The 21,579-nt window shown below is 42.5% G+C and overlaps 1 protein-coding gene across 1 annotated transcript in view; it reads right to left on the reverse strand.

The window, feature by feature from the left end:
* LOC137332980 (MORC family CW-type zinc finger protein 4-like) overlaps window positions 1–21,579 on the reverse strand; it is a 118,480-nt gene that overhangs the window by 83,461 nt on the left and 13,440 nt on the right. Inside the window, exon 3 of the mRNA XM_067997043.1 lies at window positions 5,952–6,084. Coding sequence (XP_067853144.1) covers window positions 5,952–6,084 — 133 coding nt within the window. The remainder of the gene's footprint in view (window positions 1–5,951; window positions 6,085–21,579) is intronic.

A 21,579-nucleotide genomic window follows, 5' to 3' on the forward strand; every position in this document is an offset into this window, starting at 1 on the left:
AGGATGAGAGCGGAGTCACAAGAAATTCTCAACCAGAAAGTCCTGAGTTCCGAGGGTCATTTGTCATTTGAATATATGTGTGAAGTTCAATCTGTCTGCTCAAATTGCACCTGCCAAAATTGGCCAGCAGTCAAGAAATCCACAGCCCAGCCTGTTGTTGCCCACCTCCTCCTCCTGCCTCCATGTATGAAATGGAAAAATAGAGGAAGGGGGAAATAATAAACATTTTAAAAATGTTTGATTAATTAAACATTATTTATTGATGTCTTCAGTAAGCAAAATCAAATTAATTTAGATCTGTGAAATTAAGCCAATTTCACAAAGCAAAGTGCAAACATGTGTTAAATTCTAGTGCCAATCTTTTTGTTTGTTCTTTCCCAACTTTTCTCCTCTCCTCTCCTTAATGCACTAACTCATAATTGGGTACAGTTCCACAGGCATGGGAGACCCTCGCCCAAGTGGCTACTCTTCCTTTGTGAGCCTGGATAGTGGGCGTTCGCAGTTTATTTGACTGTGGAGGACATCACAGCTAAGACCTAACCTGCTCTCACCAGACCTCCATCTGTGCACTTTCTAGCAGGAATCAAAGGATCATTTTTGGAAATTGGTTTATTTTCTTCCTCCCTAGTGCTGGGACACTGAAGTCAATTGCAGCATACCAGCTGCTACCCTGGCTGAGATTACCTGACTCCACACAGACCAGATATTGACCTCAGTAGCTCTTCTCGTCCCTAACTCAGCACCTCACCAGGAGGTACATTTTCCCCACAAAGCCATAACACGCTTACAATAACTTGCATTCAAATAAATTTCCAAAAAGATGTCCCCACATCTTAAAAAAAAAACAGAACTGACAATGGGAAAGGTGCTGTGAGTAGAATGTCTCTCTGTTTTTTCCTATGGTGGAACTGAAAGAGATGGCTCTCTCAGACTAGAGACCTTCTTTTACATTGTACAACTTAAACGTTTTAGCATGTTAGCATTCCAGGCTGTGTATGTGCAGTCATGGGTTTGGAGCATAGTTATGATGTTTGGCTGCTAACCGGGCATGTACCTTTCAGGCTGCTGCTCTAAAGAGGCAAATCAAAGAAATGGTAGCTAGAGACTGCCAGGGTTAGAGAAGAGCTGTAACTGTTTTTAAGTTTCAGGCTCCAGATCATAGAGAAAAAATGCCACTCATTCTTTTCAAGATTGTTTTGCATCTGTTACAAAGTGTGATGTCTCATGTGTAACACACACTAGACACAAGATTTAAAAGTCATACTCCGGATGTCACACTTTACTAGAGATGTAAAACAATATTAGAAGAAAGCCAGGCTTTTCAGCTTGGGTTCTTTTGACCTGAAGCCTGAAAGTTAAAGCTTGCTTAAATGAGGTCAAAGTCATAGGACAAAAGGGCTTGCTGATGTATTGAGTTTCAGATGGAGCGTCTGAAACCAGCATCTTAGATAAAACCAAACGTAATTTGACATTCCTGCGACTGTTCACACTTATTGTTGCTGACACAAGTGTGTTAATTTGACCTCAGCAAGTGTTAATACAAAGTTAGGCTGCTGGACTCTGCTCTTGGACTCTTGGAGTGAGGGGAAGGGGGAAGAGTCAGTTCTGCAGAATGCAGAGGAGTTATTCTGATAAAGTTAAATAAAAAGACCATTAAACTGGGGTAGTGTTGCACACTCACATTTTGTATTATTGCACAAATACAAGTTGTACTACTTGAACTAAGTGATTATGATCATAACTATTACTCTGTACATTTCACGTCACTGTGGAATAAGGCAGCTTATGATTTGAACCAAACTTTGCCTCCTTTAGTGTTAACTTGGTCAGCTTTTGGAGAGATACATGCAAAAGACACATCTATCCGGTTAAGGTTATAAGGGAGTTCTATTGTTTCTCCTCTGGGTCCCACTACCGTACAAGTAGATATAGGGCAATGTGAGTCAACTCCCATAAAGGTAGGACAAACAAACCACTTATAGGAGCAGCAAGAAGGTATCAATTGGAGACCTAAATTTGTAGCATTGGTCCTCATGGATTCTTCTCACAGACACCTCCCAAAAATTTTGTAAAATGTAGGAAAACAAGGGGTTCTATTGGAACTATATTTTCAACAATGACTCAAAGACCATGACTGAAAAAATAAATACTTGCATTTGCAAACTAAAGAAAAAGGCATACACTAGGTACGTAGACAACAAAGGAAGTGACAAAAGGGAATACAAAAAGGTTTGTAAAGAAGTCAAAAAAAGCAATTCGGTGGGCAAAAAAAACCCACAAAATTAACTTATCAAGGAATATCAAAAGAAAAGTAAAATATTCTACAGACACACGAATAACAAAAGAAAAATCAGGAAAGGGATCGGGTCACTAAGGGGCGCACACGGTAAACTCATAGGCATTGACAATGAAATGGTAGAAATATTAAATAATTTCTTTGCTTCGGTATTTACCAGGGAGACTAATATGGTGGGCATGACATTAGAAGAGATCAAAAAAGATGTAAAGACATTTAAGATAGAAAGAGGGTAGGTAATTGATAAACTAATAAAACTTGGAGAGGATAAAACCCCAGGTCCTGATGGATTGCATCTGCACATATTAAAGGAAGTTAGGGAAGAGATAGCAGAAACGCTATTACATATTTATACAAATTCATTAGAAAAGGGAATAGTGCCAGAAGACTGGCGGACAGCTAAGGTGATTCCTATATTTAGAAAGGGAGATAGGACAAGTCCAGGGAACCATAGACTTATTAGCTTAACGTTGGTGGTAGGAAAGATAACGGAGTCCATACTCGAAGATGTAATAGAGAAACATCTAGAAACCAAAAGTATAATAAAGAATAGCCAGCATGGATTTCAAAAGGGAAGGTCATGCTTGAACAACTTTATTGAATTGTTTGAGGAAGTAACAGAAAGTGTAAACAAGGGCAATGCAGTAGATGTAATATATTTGGATTTTCAAAAGGCCTTCGATAAGGTACCACAGTGTAGACTCATGACTAAGGTCAGAGCATGTGGAGTCAGGGGACAAGTAGCAGAATGGATAGCAAGCTGGCTACAAAAAAGAAAATAGAGAGTAGGGGTTAAAGGCAGTTACTCAAATTGGCAAAAGGTGGGAAGTGGTGTTCCATAAGGATCAGTGCTGGGACCACTGTTATTCACCATTTACATAAATGATTTGGACTCGGGAATCCGAAGTACAATTTCAAAATTTGCGGACAACACCAAATTGGGGAGTATATTTAATACCGAGGAGGACTGCAACAAACTGCAGGAAGACATTAACAAACTTGCAGAATGGGCGTGTAATTGGCTATTGAATTTCAATACAGAGAAGTGAGAGATGGTACATTTTGGTAGGAATAATAAGGAGGCCACATACTCCTTGGAAAATAAGTCTAAACGGGCTAGAAGAGCAGAGGCATTATGGGGTACAGATACGCAAATCACTAAAAGTAGCGACACAGGTTGAATAGACCATAAAAAAAGCAAACCAAGCACTAGGGTTCATTTCTAGAGAGACAGAATTGAAAAGCTGTGAACAGTTCTGGTCTCCACACTATAGAAATGATATGGAGGCACTGGAGAAGGTGAAAAAAGGATTTACTAGGATGATACCAGAACTGAGAGGTTATACCTATCAGGAAAGATTGAGCAGGCTGGGGCTCTTTTCTCTAGAAAAGAGATGTCTGAGTGTTGACCTGATAGAGGTCTTTAAGATTATGAAATGGTTTGATAGGGTAGACGTGGAGAAGATGTTTCCACTTGCAGGGAAGAAAAATACAAGATAGTCACTATCTAATCTGTGATTAGTGTACTATATTGCAATTTACGTGACCTGCACTTTGTCAATCTTTCTCTGTGTTGCACCGCATGGTATTGTGCTGTACACCAGTGTATTTGGTCTGAATCATGTATGTTGTTGTGCTATGCTACACCGTGTTTGGGGCTGTCATGTACTTATTGTGTTGTATAACATCATGTTTGGTTATGGTACACTAGGTATGGTCTACATTGTGTACTTATTGTCTTGTGCAACACTCTGATCCGCTGTGCATTTTGTTGGGTTTGCTCGATACTGTACCATAAGGATCTGTTCTGGGACCCTTTCTGGACCCCTACTATTCATAATATTTGTTAATGATATGGAACAGGGTATATACACTAGCATTATTATTATTTGCTGATGACAAGATGATGTGTGGCAGATAATGAGTAGAAAGAAGATTCTTTTCAGAAAGACTTGGACTAATTACATAGATAGGGTCATATATGGCAGATGAATTTTAATGGGATTAAATGTAGGATAGTGTATATAAGAGGTAACTGTAAACATACCATTAACATGAAAGAGTCTTATTTTACAATGGGCCAATGGATTGCGTGATTTGATGAAGCTCCTTCCCACTGAGATACATCATCGGGAAGAACAATACTAAAAATTCCAGAAGGGTGCACCCACCCAATTGACAATAACAAGACATAAAAAGAAGCTAATATTAAACAGTAAAACAGTAAGATTGAGAAAATCAAACAAACAGTACCGCACGGTATCCACTGATTACAGAAGGCATTCCAGTGAGCCAGTAGTCACAGCACGTCGGTATTGAGACGTCACCTGAGTACGAACTTAACGTAATAACATGACAGGGTCCTATTCTGAAATATGCCAGTGAACTGTAGGATTGAGCAAAGCTCAATGTCATGAGGATACATTAAGTGTCTTCTTTTAAAGGAAAGGTACTGTTAAAAATTCAGGGAAGGATAGCTCACCCCACTCCTTTTCAAACAAACAAAAAAAATAATAAATTTAGGGGAAAATCAAACAAAAAGCATCATGCAATGTCCACAGATAAATGGATTTTAAATCTAAATAATTTGTAAATATCTTTTTTAATTGACAGGCTTTTGTCCTGTGGTTTTTTCCCTCTTCCTGTAGAATACATGGTCAACGGTTTTTGTTTTAATTCAATCTCGGGATGTGGGCATCGCTGGCAAGGTCAGCATTTGTTTCCCATCCCTAATTGCCCTTGAGAAGGTGGTGGTGAGCTGCCTTCTTGAACCCCTGCAGTCCATATGGTGAAGGTACTTCCACAATGCTGTTAGGTAGGGAATTCCAGGATTTTGACCCAGCGATGATGAAGGAACAGCAATATATGTCCAAGTCAGGATGGTGTGTGACTTGGAGGGGAACCTGGAGGTGATGGAGTTCCTTTGGACTGCTGCCCTTGTCCTTCTAGAGTGGTGCTGTCGAAGAAGCCTTGGCAAGTTGCTGCAGTGCATTCTATAGGTAGTACACACTGCAGCCACGGTGCGCCAGTGGTGGAGGGAGTGGATGTTTGAGGTGGTGGTTGGGGTGCAAATCAAGCGGACTGCTTTGTCCTGGATGGTGTTGAGCTTTTTGTGTGTTGTTGCAGCTGCACCCATCCAGGCAAGTGGAAAGTATTCCATTACACTCCTGACTTGTGTCTTGTAGATGGTGGAGAGACTTTACGGAGTCAGGAGGTATATGTTGGAGCATCATGTCTGGATGCAGTGGGCTGGATGGGCCTGATGGTTTTTTCCGACCCTTATTTTTGCATGTTTCTAACTATTATCTCGGCTTGGTATTTTTCAGAGGAAGCAGGTGAAGGGACTTAGCGTTCTTTAAATTAATGGATCAGTAAGTGGTGTAAGAAGGAAGTCTATAATGGACTCAGCGTTGAGAGCACTTGATAAATGAAATGGCTTTTGTACATTGTGGTTCTGTTCTGCATTATATATTACCTGTTGTTTACTTTGCTTTGCTGTCCTACACTGTATTTGGTCTGCTCTGTATTTAATTGCCTTTGTATTTAGCTCACCAAGTAAATTCTAAATTGCATTTTGTATACTTTCTCCCTTATTTTCTTTGACAACGTATCTTAATAAAATGGGATTCATTTTGTTCATCCTTAAGCACTCTACCTCAACATTTTGTGTAGTTTAATTGGAGTCATTCCATTCCCATTATCAGTGAAGGTCAGGCACAGCTCATTTTTAATCTCAGTCACGTCAATCCACATTTGTTTGGCACACACTCCTGGATCACATGCATTATCTGGAATAGAAAAGGGACTTATCATTAAAGCAGTTACTGGCTTTTAGCAAACAGAAGGTGGTTGGGCAATAATCTGAAACTATACGCGAATTCTCATACACATTTGTTACCCATCTGTCAACTTGTCTCAAAAGTGGCCATCAAGTAGAATCCAGCCAGTTCGAATCCTGGCTGAAATGAGGAAACTCAGCAAAGGCTTGAACCTGGGACCTATTGGCTTTTTTGAACATCTGTCCGTCTGAAAGTGCTATCCTAACCTACCTGCAGCCTGGTCAATTCAATTCCCCTCACATTACCATTTTGACCATTTCATCTTTGACCTCCTATATTTTTCCAACTAAGTTCAATGCAAACTTCAAGAACAGTATGTTATCCAGTCTTTGGCGGTTCCCTGGTCTGAACACTGACTTCAGCAATTTCATGTCTTAGCTGTATCCCCCATTTTCTTTTCTATTTCTTCCATCTGTTTTGAAGCTTTTTTGTGCATTTTCCTGTGCCCTTTCACTGCTTTAATTAGCTTTTTCCATGCTTGTTTGTTCTTTTAATGTATTTTCACTGCCTCGCTGAGATGATCTTTTCATGCTATTCACCAGTTTTTCACCTCTTTCCAACATTTTGAAAAACCATTAATTCCGTCTTTTTGTCAAGAGTCAGCACACCTCACAAAATAGATTTATAAGAAAGCAGCCCATCTGCCCATTTTACCTCATTCGTCCAGAATACCAATCCTACTGTCTTCCCAATGCAGCAGCTGGCTATTTCTTAAATGAGTCCCATGTCCTGGGCTCAACCACTTTTCCTGGAAACCTTTCCCAGCTGTTGATTACTTTTTCTGTAAAGATGTATTTCCTGACCTCTGTCTTAAATTTGCATTTCATTACCTGAACCTGTGTCTTCTTGTCCTGCTGCCCTGGTGTAGCTGAAGTATTTAGGATCTTATAAATCTCCATAAGATCCCTTGAGACACCTTTTTTTTAAACAAGATAATTGTAGGTGAGGAAGGCAACTTGGCCCATCCTAGTTCATCCATCTAGAATGACCGTGAAGACTACCACCAACATCTAATTGGTTCTTAAATGATTCCCGGGTTCTCGCCTCCACTACTCCATCTGGGAGTCCATTCCATGTGATCACTCTGTGTATGAAGAAAAATTTCCTGATATAATTTACCTTTTAACTAGAACTTGTGACCCCTTGTTCTACCCTCGCAGTTAAATTTAAAGTAATTTTCCAAATTTACTTCTTGCATATCTCTACAAGATATCTCTCAGATGTCTCTTTTCAAAGCTGAAGTGTCTCCAGTCTTCCCTTATAATTCAGACTTCTAAGATTGAGGAGCTTTGCACTTTGCACTGTTTCCAACACATGAATGCCGCCTTTCTATCTTGGTAACTAGAAATGGACACAATACTCAAGATGCAGTCTGACCAGAACACTGTACAATTTGATCACGACTTCCTCTGATTTGTGTTCTGCTCTTTTGGCTACCTAGTTCAACATTATATTGGCTTTGTTGGTTGCTGATCTGCATTGCTTGGACACATAGAACAGAGTCTACTAAGACTCCTAGGTCTCTTTCCACTTCATCCTGCACTATTTCAACACCATTTAAAGGAGTATGCATCATAGTATGTACAGCATAAGGGGAGGCCATTTGGTCCATCGTGCCTGTGCTGGCTCTTTGAAAGAGCTATCTAATTCGTCCCATTCCCCTGCTCTTTCCCCACAGACCTGTAAATTTTTTCCCTTCAAATATTTATCCAATTCCCTTTTGAGAGTTATTATTGAATCTGCTTCCACCACCCTTTCAGGCAGTGCATTCCAGACTATTACAACTCGCTGCGTAAAAAAATATTTCCTCAGGTCGCCTCTGGCTCTTTTGCCAATCACCTAAAATCTGTGTCCTCTGGTTACCGACCCTTCTGCCACTGGAAACAGTTTCTCCGTGTTTACTCTGTCAAAACAGTTCATGATTTTGAACACCTTTATCAAATCTCTCCTTAACCTTCTCTGTTCTAAGGAGAACAAACCCCAGCTTCTCCAGGCTGAAGTCCCTCATCCCTGGCACCATTCTATTAAATCTCTTCTGCACCTTCTCCAATGCCTTGATATCCTTCCTAAAGTGTGGTGCCCAGAATTGAACACAATACTCCAGATGAGGCTTAACAAGTGTTTTATAAAGGTTTAGTATAACTTCCTTGCTTTTGTACTCAATGCCTCTATCAATAAAGCCCAGGATCCCACATGCTTTTTAAATAGCCTTCACAACTTGTCCTGCCACCTTCAAAGATTTGTGTATGTGCACCCCCTTTAAAATTGTACCATTTAGTTTATACGGTCACTCCTCATTCTTCTTACCAAAATGCATCACTTCACACTTCTCTGCTTTAAATTTCATCTGCCAAGTGTCTTCCCATTTCACCAGTCTGTCTCTGTCCTCCTGAAGTCTGTTACTATCCTCCACATTGTTTAATACATTTCCGAGTTTCCTGTCATCTGCAAACTTTGAAATTATAACCTCTATACCCAAGTTCAGGTCATTAATATATATTAAAAAGAGCTGTGATCGTAATACTGACCCTTGGGGAACACCACTGTAAACTTCCCTCCAGTCTGAAAAACAACTGTTCACCACTACTCTCTGCTTTTTGTCCCCTAGCTAATTTTGTATCCAGGCTGCCACTGTCCCTTTCATCCCACGCGCTTTAATTTTGCTAAGAAGTCTATTATGTGGTGCTTTATCAAATGCCTTTTGAAAGTCTATATACACATCAACCGCATTACCCTCATCGGTTACTTCATCAAAGTACTCAATCAAGTTAGTCACGATTTTCCTTTAACAAATCCGTGCTGACTTTCATTTATTAGCCCATACTTTTCTAAGTTCCAATTGATTTTGTACTGGATTATTGTCTCTAAAAGTTTCCCCATCACCGACGTTAGGTTGACTGGCCTGTAATTGCCGGGTTTATCCCTCTCCCCTTTTTTGAACAAGGATGTAACATTGGCAATCCTTCAGTCCTCCGGCACCATCCCCATATCTAAGGATTAGGAGATTGTGGCCAGAGCCTCTGCAATTTCCACCCTTACTTCCCTCAGTAACCTAGGATGCATCCCATCTGGACCAGGTGACTTTTCTACTTTGAGTACTGCCAATCTTTTAAGTACCTTGTCTTTATCTATTTTTATCCTATCCAATATCGCTACTACCTCCTCCTTTACTGATACAATGGCAGCAACCTCTTCTCTAGTGAAGATGGATGCGAAGTATTCATTTAGTGCCTCAACCATACCCTCTGCCTCCACAAGAGGATACCAAGGTTTCGAATAGTCTGGTTCAGCCTAAGGCAATAGCCACTCAGTACATCTCCCAGCCCAACATAACACATCTGACAAGTACCTGTTGTTTTTTACCCTTCAGCCAATTTCTTATTTGTACCCAAGGCTTACCCTGAATGCCCACAGCTTTGAGCTTAACTAATAGCCTTTTGTGTGAAACTGTGTGAAATGCCTTCTGGAAGTCCAGATACAAAATGCTGTAGGGCATACCAAAGTGCACCTGGGATGTCACTTCCTCAAAGTCAAAGAGATTAGTCAAGCAGGATATTCCTCTTTGGGATCCATGATGGCTGCTGTTAACTGAGTTATTATTATATAAGCAATCTAAGTTTACACCTGGTAATGGATTCCATTATTTTACATGGGATTGAAGTGAGACTAATGGGTCTATAGTAGCCTGTGTCTGATTTGTCACACTTTTGTAATATAGGCACCATATTGGCCTATTTCCAAACTACTGATACCTCCCTAGTGTCCAGTGGCTCTTTCATAATGATTGTCGCCATCTCACAAATCTCCACCCAAGTCTTCTTTAAAACAGAACAGCCCTTATTTCTCAAGGTTTTTCCTGACACCAGAGAATCAGCCTCATTGCTCACCTTTCCAGCATCTTTGAATGGTTTCCTTAAATCACAGTAATCAGATATGTATGCAGTACTCCAAGTGTGACCTGACCACAACACTGTATGGCTTCAGCATGAACTCTGGGGTTTTGATCACGGCTGATTTGGCAGTATAACCCAGCATCCTATTTTCTTTGTTTATTGCTACCTAACACTGTTCAGGTATGGTGAATCCACTGTTCCATTTTGGTTTCATCTGCAAATTCAAGGTCATTTATGTATACCTGGGACAGGATACCTGGGACACCCCAATCAATACCTCTCCCCAAGGCAATCTAATTGCTCTTACGACTACGCTCTGCTTCCTTCCCTTTGGTCATTTACTAATGCACAACCATGACAACCACTGACCTTAGTTTGTACTATTACTATCGTAAAGCCTTTTGGAAGTTAAGGTAAACTACATCATATGGGTTCCCCTCCTGTTAATTTGAAATATGACCATAAGAAGTTGATGAGGCAAAATCTAACCCTTCTAAAGCTGTGCTGGCTGTCACTTCTTAAGTTATTTTCATACAGGTTTCGCACCCTGATATCTTCCACCTCCCGCTCCCTTCCCGGGGCTCAATTAAAATTTACCCTAATGTATGTGTGATATTGGATGTTATGTCATTAACATTGAAGTAGAGTAGCATAGTGGTAACCATACAAGCAATCCAGAGGTTGAGAGTTCAAATCTCACTATGACAGTTTAGGAAGTCGAATTCAGTAAATTTGATCATTTGTGACCTAGCAGCAAAGAAAAACATGAAAAATGCTGGATTGTTGTAAAAATCCAGCTAATTCACTAATGCCCTTCAGATACGGGAATGCGCACCCCTACCTGGACTAGTTTACACGTGATGCGAGTTCCATACAATTTCATTGACTCTTATCGCCTTCTCAAGTGGCCTAGCATACCACTGAGTTATTGCAAAAATTTCTACAAGGCAGTGGTTTGTCGGGGCTACACCAGGTGTACAATAAACGGGGCCTTGCTACGTCGCCTAGGACCCGAGAATAATTTTTTTTAAAAATCTTCCCTGCAAAAAACCTCCAATTAGTTGTCATTTGGCATTTTAACTATCACAAGGTGTTAAAATAAAATTTTAAAATTATTGTTCAGGAGAATTTTTTTTCAAAACTACAAGACTTTCATAAAAAAACAAAAGCAGTAACAAAGATGTACAGTAACAACTTACAACAACAACTTGTGCCTTTAACGTAGTAAGATGCCACAAGGCTTTTCACAGGAGCATTATCACCAAAAATAGATACCGCGAGAAAGAAGGAAATATTAACACAGGTGACCGAAAGCTTGGTCAAAGAAGTAGGTTTTAAGGAACGAATAAAGGAGAGAGGGGTAGAGAGGTTTAGGGAGGGAATTCCAGAGCTTAGGGTCTAGATCATTGAAGGCACAGCCGCCCATGGTAGGGCAAATGAAGCGGGGGATACACAAGAGGCCAGAGTTGGAGGAACGTAGAATTCTCGGAGGGAAGTATGGCTGAAGGAGGTTACAGAGATAGGGAAGGGTGAGGCCATTGAGGGATTTGAACCAGAGAATGAGAATTTTAATGTTGAGGCGTTGGTGGACCAGGAGTCAATGTACGTTAGCAAGCACAGGGGTGATGGGTTAGCAGGACTCGGTGTGAGTCAGTATACAGGCAACAGAGTTTTCAATGAGCTTAAGTTTATAGAGGGTGGAAGATGGGGTGCTGACCAGGAGAACAGCGGAATAGTGGAGTTTGAAGGTAACAAAAGCATGGATGAGACGGGGCAGAGATGTGCGATTACAGAGATGGAAGTAGGCCGTCTTTGTGATGGAGTGGATATGGGGTCGAAAGCTCAGCTCAGGGTCAAATAGGATACCAAGGTTTCGAAAAGTCTGGTTCAGCCTAAGGCAATAGCCAGCGAGTGGGATAGAATCGGTGGGTAGGGAACAGAGTTTATGGTGGGAGCTAAAGGCAATGATTTTGGTATTCCAATGTTTAATTGGAGAAAATTTCAGCTCATCCAGGACTGGATATCGGACAAGCAGTCTGACAACACAGAGGTAGTGGAGGGGTTGAGAGAGCCGGTGGTGAGATAGATCTGGGTGTACACAGCGTACATGTAGAATCTGACATTGTGTGTTCAGATAATGTCGCTGAGGGGCAGCCCGTAGATGAGAAATAGGAGGCCACAGATAGGTCCTTGGAAGACTTCAGAGGTATTGGCGCAGGGGCAGGAAAATAAACCATTGCAGGAAGGGAAGTTGGCTGGTCAGCAGTTTAATGGGAATAGTGTAAAAAGAGCAGGAGGTGAGTCTCATGGACAAGATTAGCTCAGAGATGGCATCTAACAATGTAAATGGAAAATGCTCAAAATATCCAAAGGGCTACCTTGAAGGCTAGGCTTTAGGCTGACAGTGGGAGTAAAAATGAATGCTACTCCATTACATGCACAGCGCTTTTATACAGAGTGGGAATGGAATAGCATACCACAGGGGTAGGTGTCACCCAGTGTCAGCACATGCTGATGTCAAAAATATCACCAGGTGTTGCCCATCACTTGGTTTGTCCAGAATGTGATTCAAATCTGGCCTAATTCCAGTGGTGTGTAGAGGATGCTGAATAAGCCTCTCTACTTTTCAGTCCCTGGAAGAATGAAGTGCTGTCAGATCAATCATTACTAAAACTCCACTTGGCCATGTTCTATGCCTGTTCCAGGACCCAGGAAACTGTCATGACATCTTCAAAAGCACTAATTTCATATAGGCCTGCCATTGGTCTGGGTTTGCAATGGACAGTCTGGTTTTTGAGTGTTGTCCACATATTTCTAAAACATTTAAACATCATAAGACAATGGAACAATAGAAGAAATGAACTTCTAGTTTATTAAAGTTACATCTTTATTAAAGCTACTACAATTTTCAGTAATTTTCATTTGCATAAAATCAAGTAATGTTCCTATCCCTAGTCCTGCTCCTTTCCTGTTTAGGACCTGGTCCAAGGTAGGAATTGTAATTTTCCACCAGGATATCACCAGATCTGTAAGGGCCAATAACGTGCTTTACATCCCAACAATTTATATAATCCCAATTAAGACTGAAATTCAAGCAGGCAAATAGTTTTTAAATTTAAGTAATATGTAAATATCTTTTTAGAAAAAACTTAATTTGTAAACTATAATGTTGGTTTCCAAATTTTTTGATTGCGTATTATTGGCCCCCTCCTGTTTCTCATCTACGTTGCCCCTTGGCGACATCATCCAAAAACACGTCAGGTTCCACGTGTACACTGACGACACCCAGCTCTACCTCACCACCATCTCCCACAATCCCACCACTGTCTCTGATTTGTCACACTGCTTGTCCAACAAAGGATGAGCAAAAATTTCCTCCAACTAAATATTGAGAAGACCGAAGCCATTGTCTTTGGTCCCTGCCAACAACTCCATCCCACTCTCTGGCCACTGTCTGAGGCTGAACCAGATCGTTCACGTCCTATTTGACCCTGAGATGAGCTTCCAACCACATATCCGCTCCATCAACAAGACCGCCTACTTCCATCTCCGTAACATTGCCCGTCTCCGCCTCAGCTCATCTGCTGCTGAAACCCTCATCCATGCCTTTATTACCTCTAGACTTGACCATTCTAATACTCTCCTGGCCAGTCTCCCATCTTCCACCCTCCAAAACTTGAGCTCATCCAAAACTCTGCTGCCCGTATCCTAACTCGCACCAAGTTCCTTTCACCAATCACCCCTGTGCTCGCTGACTTACATTCACTCCCAGTCTGGGAACGCCTCGATTTTAAAATTCTCATTCTTGTTTTCAAATTCCTCCACGGCCTCGTCCCCCCCTATCTCTATAACCTCCTCCAGCCCAACAACCCTCCGAGATCTCTGCGCTCCTCCAATTCTTGGGCATCTCCGATTTTAATCACTCCACCATTGGTGGCTGTGCCTTCAGCTGCCTAGGCCCTGAGCTTTGGAATTCCTTCTCTAAACCTCTCTGCCTCTCTAACCTCCTTTAAGACACTCCTTAAAACCTACCTCTTTGACCAAGCTTTTGGTCACCTGTCCTAATATCTCCTTATAGCCCAACCATCTCCAGCTGCTTCATCAATGACCTTCCCTCCATCATAAGGTCAGAAATGGGGATGTTTGCTGATGATTGCAGTGTTCAGTTCCATTCACAACCCCTCAGATAATGAAGCAGTCTGTGCTAAAGGATATGGTAGCATAGTGGTTATGTTACTGGACTAGTAATCCAGAGGCCTGGACTAATAATCCGGAGTCATGAGTTCAAATCCTACCACGGCAGCTGGGGAATTTAAATTCAATTAATTAAATAAAATCTGGTATCAGTAATGGTGGCCATGAAACTACCAGATTGTCGTAAAAACCCATCTGGTTCACTAATGCCCTTTAGGGAAGGAAACTGCCGTCCTTACCCGGTCTGGCCTATATGTGACTCCAGACCCACAGCAATGTGGTTGAATCTTAATTGCCCTCTGAAATGGCCTAGCAAGCCACTCAGTTGTAAAATCTTGCTTAAAAAAAGTCACAATAAGAATAAAACCAGACGGACCACTAGGCACCGGACACGACAAAGGCAAACCAAGCCCAGTCGACCCTGCAAAGTCCTCTGGGGACATCTGGGGACTTGTGCCAAAATTGGGAGATCTGTCCCACAGTCTAGTCAAGCAACAGCCTGACATAGCTTTCAGCCAACGTCCCAGAATCTTCTATCACCATCCCTGGGTATGTCCTGTCCCACCGGCAGGACAGACCGACCAGGGATGGCGGTACAGTGATATACAGTGAGGAGGGAGCGGCCCTGGGAGTCCTCAACATTGACTCTGGACCCCATGAAATCTCATGGCATCACGTCAAACCATGGGCAAGGAAACCTCCTGCTTATTACCACCTACCGCCCTCCCTCAGCTGATGAATCAGTCCTCCTCCATGTTGAACACCACTTGGAGGAAGCACTGAGGGTAGCAAGGGCACAGAACGTGCTCTGGGTGGGGGACTTCAATGTCCATCACAAAGTGTGGCTCGGTAGCACCAGTACTGACCGAGCTGGCCGAGTCCTGAAGGACATAGCTGCCAGACCGGGCCTGCGGAACCAACACGAGGGAAATACTTACTTGACCTCGTCCTCACCAATCTACCTGTCGCAAATGCATCTGTCCATGACAGTATTGGTAGGAGTGACCACCGCACAGTCCTTGTGGAGACGAAGTCCCGTCTTCACACTGATGACACCATCCAACGTGTTGTGCGGCACTATCACCGTGCTAAATGGGATAGATTCAGGGCAGATCTAGCAGCTCAAAACTGGGCATCCATGAGGCGCTGTGGGCCATCAGCAGCAGAATTGTATTCCAGCACAATCTGTAACCTCATGGCCCGGCATATTCCTCACTCTACCATTACCAACAAGCCAGGGGATCAACCCTGGTTCAATGAAGAATGTAGAAGAGCATGCCAGGAGCAGCACTGGGCGTACCGTAAAATGAGGTCCCAACCTGGTGAAGCTACAACTCAGGTCTACATGCATGCTAAACAGCGGAAACAACATGCTATAGACAGAGCTAAGCGATTCCACAACCAACAGATCAGATCAAAGCTCTGCAGTCCTGCCACATCCACTCGTGAATGGTGGTGGACAATTAAACAACTAACGGGAGGAGGAGGCTCTGCAAACATCCCCATCCTCAATGATGGCAGAGTCCAGCACGTGAATGCAAAAGACAAGGCTGAAGCATTTGCAACCATTTTCAGCCAGAAGCGCCGAGTGAACGATCCATCTCGGCCTCCTCCTGACATCCCCACCATCACAGAAAGCAGTCTTCAGTCAATTCAATTCATTCCACGTGATATCAAGAAACGGCTGAGTGCACTGGATACAGCAAAGGCTATGGGCCCCGACAACATCCCGGCTGCAGTGCTGAAGACTTGTGCTCCTGAACGAGCTGCGCCTCTAGCCAAGCTGTTCCAGTACAGCTACAACACTGGCATCTATCCGACAATGTGGAAAATTGCCCAGGTATGTCCTGTCCACAAAAAGCAGGACAAATCCAATCCGGCCAATTACCGCCCCATCAGTCTATTCTCAATCATCAGCAAAGTATTGGAAGGTGTTGTCGACAGTGCTATCAAGCGGCACTTACTCACCAATAACCTGCTCACCGATGCTCAGTTTGGGTTCCGCCAGGACCACTCGGCTCCAGACCTCATCACAGCCTTGGTCCAAACATGGACAAAAGAGCTGAATTCCAGAGGTGAGGTGAGAGTGGCTGCCCTTAACATCAAGGCAGCATTTGACCTAGTGTGGCACCAAAGAGCCCTAATAAAATTGAAGTCAATGGGAATCAGGGGGAAAACTCTCCAGTGGCTGGAGTCATACCTAGCAAAAAGGAAGATGGTAGTGGTTGTTGGAGGCCAATTATCTCAGCCCCAGGGCATTGCTGCAGGAGTTCCTCAGGGCAGTGTCCTCGGCCCAACCACCTTCAGCTGCTTCATCAATGACCTTCCATCCATCATAAGGTCAGGTATGGGGATGTTCGCTGATGATTGCACAGTGTTCAGTTCCATTCACAACCCCTCAAATAATGAAGCAGTCCTAGCCCAATGGAGCAACACCTGGACAACATCCAGGCTTGGGCTCATAAGTGGCAAGAAATATTCGCGCCAGGCAATGACCATCTCCAACAAGAGAGTGTCTAACCACCTCCACTTGACATTCAACGGCATTACCATCGCCAAATCCCCCACCATCAACATCCTGGGGGTCACCATTGACCAGAAACTGAACTGGACCAGCCATATAAATACTGTGGCTACAAGAGCAGGTCAGAGGCTGGGTATTCTGTGGCGAGTGACTCACCTCCTGACTCCCAAAGCCTTTCCACCATCTACAAGGCACAAGTCAGGAGTGTGATGAAATACTCTCCACTTGCCTGGATCAGTGCAGCTCCAACAACACTCAAGAAGCTCGACACCATCCAGGACAAAGCAGCCCACTTGATTGGCACCCCATCCACCACCCTAAACATTCACTCCCTTCACCACTGGCGCACTGTGGCTGCAGTGTGTACCATCCACAAGATGCACTGCAGCAACTCGCCAAGGCTTCTTCAACAGCACCTCCCAAACCCGCGACCTCTACCACCTAGAAGGACAAGTGCAGCAGGCACATGGGAACACCGCCACCTGCACATTCCCCTCCAAGTCACACACCATCCTGACTTGGGAAATATATCGCCGTTCCTTCATCATCACTGGGTCAAAATCCTGGAACTCCCTTCCTAACAGCACTGTAGGGGAACCTTCACCACGCAGACTGCAGCGGTTCAAGGTGGCAGCTCATCACCACCTTCTCAAGGGCAATTAGGAATGAGCAATAAATGCTGGCCTTGCCAGTGACACCCACTGAAATGCCTTGGGACGTTTTACTACGTTAAAGGCGCTATACTAAAAGTAAATTGTTGTTGTATTCCACTGTCATTTTGTTACTAATATTTTAAGCAAATTGTATTATAATAATTAATTCTCTCTACAGTTCAGAAATTTCTTATTCTGAATTTAGTATTCTGTTACAAAAATATTTGGGTTGTATTTTTAAGATAACGATAACAATTGCTGCATTCTTTTCCCTTGTGATTGTGATCTTTTGTTGTGATGGTCACATCACGTGATGGGAAGAGGATGTAAGACAGCCTTTTCTATTGAAAGCAATGCACAGTAAGCCAAGATCACGGGGCAGGAAGGAAAAGTGTGACCTGCTAATTTGCACCAGCATGACTGCGACACACTTCTGGAATTGTACATATTACAAAACAATCCCATTTGACTCAGGTGCAACTCAATTGTACTGACTTGCTGCTGTTTGGAACGGACCAAAACTGGTAACCCTCAGCCCGTCTATTCTAATTTGTGTAGTTATTATAGTTTGCATAATAAGAGGAGACATCTTAAATCAATGCCTTGAAACACAAAATAATGACAAAAAACAGAGCTCCTAATCTACAGAACAGAAAACTTGTTGTCTCTGAACTTATTTAGCCTTTTGATAATATTATTATAGGGAAAAATCTACTTTCAACAATACGCTTAATATTATGCCAATATGCCCCTTGTGTGATACTTCTAATTGATCACCTCAAATTGCTCCCACCACTACAAACATCAGTGATAGGCTGCTGGATACAGTACAATGTGATAGGCTGCTGGATACAGTACAATGTAACAGGCAACCATAGCCATTTTCTGTCTACTCTCAAGTGGACAAGCTGACCTAAAATATGGAAAATAACCTGACCCCAGAAAATTGGCTGGGGTCAGGTGTGGAGACCAGGGACAGAAACAAAGAGTAGTCTACTGGCATTTTGCTAAAAGGGAGATACCCAGCCTAAATTTTTCATTTCACAGTAAACCTTAAGAGCTTTTGAGCAGGGTTGATTTTGGCAGCAGCAGCACCAATTAAACAATCCCTTTTTGAAATGCAATAATATTTTGTCCTTAAAAAACAGAACCAGAAATTCAAAGAATTAACCAATGTGACTGATTCAAAAACTTGTGAAATAGTCTCACTGTAAGTAATAGAGTGCTGTAATTTTTCACTGTTAGTAAAGCAGAGATCCCTTTGGGGTTTCTAGGCCAAAAGCTTAGTCAAAACGGTGGGTTTTAAGGAAGGCCTTAAAAATTGGAAAGGGAGATAAATAGGCAGAGGAGATTAGGGAGGGAATTCCAGAGCGAGGGGCCTAGGCAGCTAAATGTATGGCCACCCATGGTGGGGCATGCATAAAAGACCATATTCATAAGAACGGAGATTTCAGGGTGGGGACGTAGGGCTGGAGGAGGTTAGAGATAGGGAGGGTCGAGGCCATGAAGGGATTTAAACACAAGGATGAGAATTTTACATTTGAGGCATTGGGGGACTGGGAGCCAATGTAGATCAGTGGGATCTGGTATGGGATAGGATGCAGATAGTAGAGTTTTGGATGAGCTTAAGTTTAGAGGGTGGAGGATGGGGGGCCAGCCGGGCAAGCATTGAAATAGTCAAGACTGGAGGTGAATAACGGGCTGAGGCAGGGTCAGAGGGGGTAGAAATCTTTGTGATGGAGGCTAATGACTAGTTTTGTGTCTAGTTACTCAGGTTGGTGATCTAACTATGGAACTTACTGAAGCAAGAGGTGTGAAACCACTTTCAGAAGGTAATCTCACACCAATGGGGTTAACTGCTTTCCAATTTTATATCTGACATTAGGACAGCTTTCTGCCCCATCTGAAACGACATGGGTGCAGCATTTTAAAAAATGCTGTGCTCATGCACATGCAAGCAGACCACTTGTGCATGAGAAAGTGCAAAAACAGGATTGCTTGCAGATGTACACAGCTGATTTTTTTTTAAATGCAACTATCAACCATGGATATTTGTTGTCTGGTTTTCAAATTATCATCCAAATTGGATTGGCTGGTTAAAGCTGATACCTAAATTACTGAGTGAGCACCCTCCTAACATATTGTTTCTCAATAATCAACTGAAGATTATCCTTCATTGGATCTGCAATAATGACGTTATGCTTGTTAGCCCTCGAGAGAGTGTCGACAACATTCATTGAAGATACAGAACTCTGAGAGTTAACATTGGCAGTTGCTGCTGGTGCAAAAGTAGAAGAATTGAATCACACTATAAAACTGTAGCACTACATATTGCAAACAACAAGCACTAGTGAGTGATTATCAAGCAGCAGTAACATCCAACATGCAAATGACACCACTCAAGAGATTTATAACTCTCATTTGGAGCTTCCCCAATACCCTGATGGATAAAGGGACTGCATGGTGTGCTACTGGGCCATTCAGAGGAAAAAGTCCTGGATTAGATCCTAGGTACGTGCTAATTTAGTTGACCTCAGCCAGGGCAGCCATTGGGTACTACAGCTGTTAGCTCACCCAGGTGCAAATTTTCATGAGTGAGCCCAGACAGTGACTATTAGCAAGCTATTCAACCATAGGATCATCACAGCAAGCCTAATCCCATCCTGACCTTTGAGTATTGAAGATTGAGGGGTGATCTGATCGAGGTGTTTAAAATGTTAACAGGATTCAACAGAGTAGATACAGAGAAATTATTTCCTCTAGTGGGGGGAATCAATGCTGAGGAGATATAATCTTAAAATTAGAGCTAGGCCATTTCGGAGGGAAATCAGGAAGCACTTTCACACAAATGGTAGTAGAAATCTGGAATTCTTTCCCCCAAAAAGCTGTGGATGCTAGGGTGATCGGAGCATTCAAGACTGAGAGCAATAGATTTGTGTTAGGTAAGGAATACAAAGGATATGGGGCTAAAGCAGTTAAATAGATTTGATCTAATTGAATGGGGAGCAGGCTTGAGGGGCTGAATGGCCTACTCCTGTTCCTATGTTCACAGGTAAGCACTTTTTCATTGGCTAACAATTGGGAGTAAGAATCCTGGCTCTTTTATTTTCTCACATATTCAGGCTCATCTTAGATCAGTTAACTCAGCAGAGATCAGAGATCAAACCAACAGCCTTCCAGGTCTGTATGACTGAGTACCCACTGAGCCACAGGGTTAAGTTTGTCTTTAACTTTTTGGTTACAATGTTAAATGAGGAAACCCATTAACAAAACAGCAAACCTGCCATTTTTATCTTTTGTTATTATTACATATCATGGGCTGGATTTTGCTGTGAAAATAATGATGAGGCTAACAGAGCTTTCTCTTTCTGTACCTGATTTGACATTCAATTCACTATTCTAACTTACACTTCCTGGTTCAGACTCTGTGCTGCTCATTAGCGATTCTTCAATCTGATTAGTTAAGGAGGTACACAATTACTTGCCCTGTTCACACAGCTCTCAGATACCCCGTAGAGGGTGCCGTGCTGTTTGGATGACAGCAATTTGCCGTGCAGAACCCCATAGAAAGTCTATGGGCAAATGCAAGTCTGACGAAAGGCGTTCGTTCGCCGCTCACAACAAAATCTGGTCCCATATAACTGGAGAATATCAAGAATAGTTTATGTAAAAACTCAAGAGACTCTCCCATTCTATATAGAAAAATAATAGTACTCCCCGTTATTTTGTTTGACATTTTCACAGGAATGTCATTTTTTTTTGTCAGGATGGAGACCCTCAAGAGACAAGTCTCTTTTGCCTTTATACCATTCCAGTGACATCACTGATGGGATGTCCTGGAGCAGCTATATAGGAAAGAGAAAAAGCTACAACTTTGGACAGGCCCTACAGCTGCCCAAACCCAGAAAATCCTCCAGAACAGCTCTTAGGTTGATGTGGAATTGCAGCGAGTTTTTCTCCCCCCGATTGTGGGCTGACCATGTGTCAAGAAGTGCTTGACATGAGGTCTCCGTGCTAAAATTAAAATTGAAGTTTTAAAAAAAAAAATCAGTCAAGATTCTCCTGAGACTAATTCCTTATAAAAAAGGATGGGGAGTACGTTGAAGGAAAAATACTTTCTTTTCCCTTTAAAAGGACAATCTTCTCTTGTAATAGTTCACACATTTGCTGACAGGAGATC

The sequence above is a fragment of the Heptranchias perlo genome, chromosome 15 (genome assembly GCF_035084215.1).
Source record: "Heptranchias perlo isolate sHepPer1 chromosome 15, sHepPer1.hap1, whole genome shotgun sequence".
NCBI lineage: Eukaryota > Metazoa > Chordata > Chondrichthyes > Hexanchiformes > Hexanchidae > Heptranchias > Heptranchias perlo.